This window comes from Protomyctophum bolini, assembly GCF_963924005.1.
Source record: "Protomyctophum bolini genome assembly, chromosome: 5".
Lineage (NCBI taxonomy): Eukaryota > Metazoa > Chordata > Actinopteri > Myctophiformes > Myctophidae > Protomyctophum > Protomyctophum bolini.
In genome coordinates, this window is record NC_137866.1 from 22144049 (window position 1) to 22147199 (window position 3151).

The window sequence follows — 3151 nt, forward strand, 5'->3', positions numbered from 1 at the left end:
TCTGTTCATGTGTTCAATGTTGGGTCCAGGGACCACCAATGGAAACTCTGAGAGGGTACAAATGGAACCAAAAGGATCCCACAGCTTTGCAGTATACTGTATATATATTGCATATCGTATTTTGTACAGTCTCAGAGTTTCAGACCCATGATATTCCATTTGGACGAAATGTTGAGAACCACTGCGGCCAGTGTTGCCACAGTAACAACTTAGTTTCTGGTAGAGTCATTTTCACAGTGAGTGGAGTACGTCCTTCATCTAGCCATGACAATTCAGTCTGTGTTGCCTGGCACCCACAGTGGCGGCAGATAAAGATGACACAACCAAAAGTCATTGCTGCAGATTCATCTGCTTGCAATAAAATGCAATAAGTCAATCTCGTCTTTGCTTTGCCCTCCCTATGTGGTAGGGTTTCCCAAACGTTTGCAGGTCAAAAGCCAAAAGTGAACCGAAATGTGGTGTCTCCCTGGGACGCAAAATTACCCAAATCATATTGTGAAACTTTAGCCTTATTATCTGAAACGTAGTAAATAGCAGATTTACAAGCTCATAACACCCACAATATGTTTTGTGCATGTATATCTGCTATTTTCATATATTTCTATGAGTAAAAAAAAACAATAGCATATTTATTTGCAATCCATAAAAACGTGTAGTCCAGCCATGCTACACTACAGCATAAAATGAAGATAATGCACAATGATTTTCACTCATGTTCTGGTGAGAGGAAAGTTTTAATGTGGGAGACAAATATTTCAAAATTGCAAATGTGAAGTGCTTTGCTCCAAAGAGATCTGAACACTATAGTCTTCAATATTCAGGACTTCAAAGACATTTCTTTCCACGAATGCAAATCCTATATGGAACATGCATAATGTATTATTCATCCTCTATTCTTATAGATAGAGAGACTTGGGAACAACTTTGCATTTTTAAAACTGATTCATGTAACTAAGAATATCTCAATTTAATTTATTGAAATGATTTAAATATGAATTTTAGTTTTAGCTTCATAGAATGGTTTCAAGAGGTTCATTTTAGAGAGTAATTCAATGGAACTGCACATGCACTCTCCCAAAAAACTAAATTATGACGCTGTACAGTAAAATTGCAGTGCTAATTTGTTCATTTGTAACACTGAGAATGTATGCAGCAAATTGACCCATGCAGGTTGATTTGGTTGGTTCAATTTCTTCACTCAAGAGTTAAATTAACACTGAGGATTTCAGCGTGCCATTATTTGACCTCTAGTCCGATGACTCATGACTCACGACAGCGAGTAGATAGACAAGTCCAATAAGAGAGGATGACTCTGCTCTTCTGCCTGAGAGAGGAGACTGAGGGAGGCAGAGACACTTCAAATTCTCAGCGCAAAAAACCTGGACGGATAAATAAAGGTTTGGTGGGGAGCCATTTGGAAGGATAAACACTGGAGTCGGGAGGGAGACTGAAGGGTACTATATACCCTGATCAGCGCTGTGCATGATGCAGGCAGCGGAACACACAGAGGAGGAGGAGGAGGCGGAGAGGAGAGGAAGGAGGAGCGAGAGGTGGAACAGACGGGCTGAGCCTCGCAGCCTCGCAGTCTCTCCTCCGTGCTTGGCCACACTGGTTCTCTTCATCTTTCTCTCTCATGCATGCATGCACACATGCACACACTTCCCCATCTCTCTCTCTCTCTCTCTCTCTCCCTCTCTCTCGCTTTAGCTGACACACGCAACGCAACGCACGCACGCACGCCACGTCACGCGCACGCACACACACACACACACACGCACACGCACAGGGGCTCACTCCTTCCAGCTCTTATCCCCCCCCCCCCCCCCCCCCCCACGACGATGCTGCCCTGGAGAAGGAGCAAGTTTGTTCTGGTGGACGAGGAGGCCAAGAGCAAAGCCAAGAGCCTGCAGGGCAGCGGCGGCCTGACCTACAGTTCCATCCTCTCCTCCCTGCTGCGCTCCTGCCCCGACCTGCTGCCCGACTGCCCCGGCTTGGACTGGCTCGGCAGCCGCCTCTTCCAGACCAAGCGGAAGCAGAAAGTCGAGCTCAACAGGGAGGAGCCCGTCTACGGCGTGCGCTACCTGGGCAGCGTGGTCACCATCGCGGCGAAGGGCGATGGGTGCACCCGGGACGCCGTGGCCAAGATCTGGGAGCGGAGCGGCTACGGCGAGCAGAGCATCAAGATGTGGCTGGCGGTCGGAGCGCGGGGCCTCCGCATGAGCGCGGACAAGTCGTGGAGGAAGGGGCCCACTCACCACTACTCCCTGGACAGGATCACCCACTGCGCGGCCGACCGCCGTCGGCCAAAGATACTGGCCTGGGTCTACCGGCACCAGGTCAAGAACATGGCGGTGGTGCTGCGGTGTCACGCCGTCCTGGTCACCAAGTCGGAGAAGGCTCAGGCCGCCGCCCGCGGCCTCCGCCAGAGCGCCGCCTCTGCCTTCGGCGAGTTCAAACGGCTGAAGCGCCAGAGCGACTTCCGCCACTGCCAGCAGCAGCTGCTGGGGGGGAACGCGGTGCCCGTGATGCCACTGAGGAGGCTGCTGAACGGCCACTGCCACTACAGACCGCCGACCGCCGACAACCCCGGCGGCACGGCGCGACTCTGCTCCATCGCAGAGGAGGAGGAGGAGGTGGTGAGTGAAGACGGGGGGGAGGAGGCAGGGGAGAAGGAGGAGGACGCGAGGAAGTACGTGAGGGAACGGGAAAAACAGAGGGTTTTGACGACACGCACTGATCCAACTCAGTTGTTATCTCAGCTGGACCTGGGGGACATCGCGGGGCTGGAGCAGTGCCAAATCAACTTCGTCAGCGACGCCAACAACAACACCATGTTCACGTTTGTCACCTCGCTGGTGTGACGCCAGTGCACGCGGCACAAGGATGCTATTCTGCAACAAGAAAGAAAATAAATACTACACACATTCCTCGATCTGCTGTACGCACACTGATGCCCAACACATGCAGACTCCCTCCTGCCCCGTCCACGTATAATGTGAAGTGTTTACCAAAAACTTTGTCCTATACTATGTGGTACCACCAAGTGACAGACAAATCAAAAGGAGATGATCTCTGTTTGGGAATAATCAGTATAACGCTGGCCAGATGGTCTTGCCATGGCAGTTGATGAAACTGCGTGTTTACATGAAGG

General features: G+C 50.6%; 1 protein-coding gene across 1 annotated transcript; it reads left to right on the forward strand.

The window, feature by feature from the left end:
* Window positions 1-1838: 1838 nt before the first annotated feature.
* On the forward strand, window positions 1839-2861 carry fam43b (family with sequence similarity 43 member B; the record flags this gene model as incomplete). Its single annotated transcript, XM_080763148.1, has 1 exon — window positions 1839-2861. One exon carries the CDS (start codon window positions 1839-1841, stop codon window positions 2859-2861), a length of 1023 nt encoding a protein of 340 aa, XP_080619274.1.
* Window positions 2862-3151: the final 290 nt, after the last annotated feature.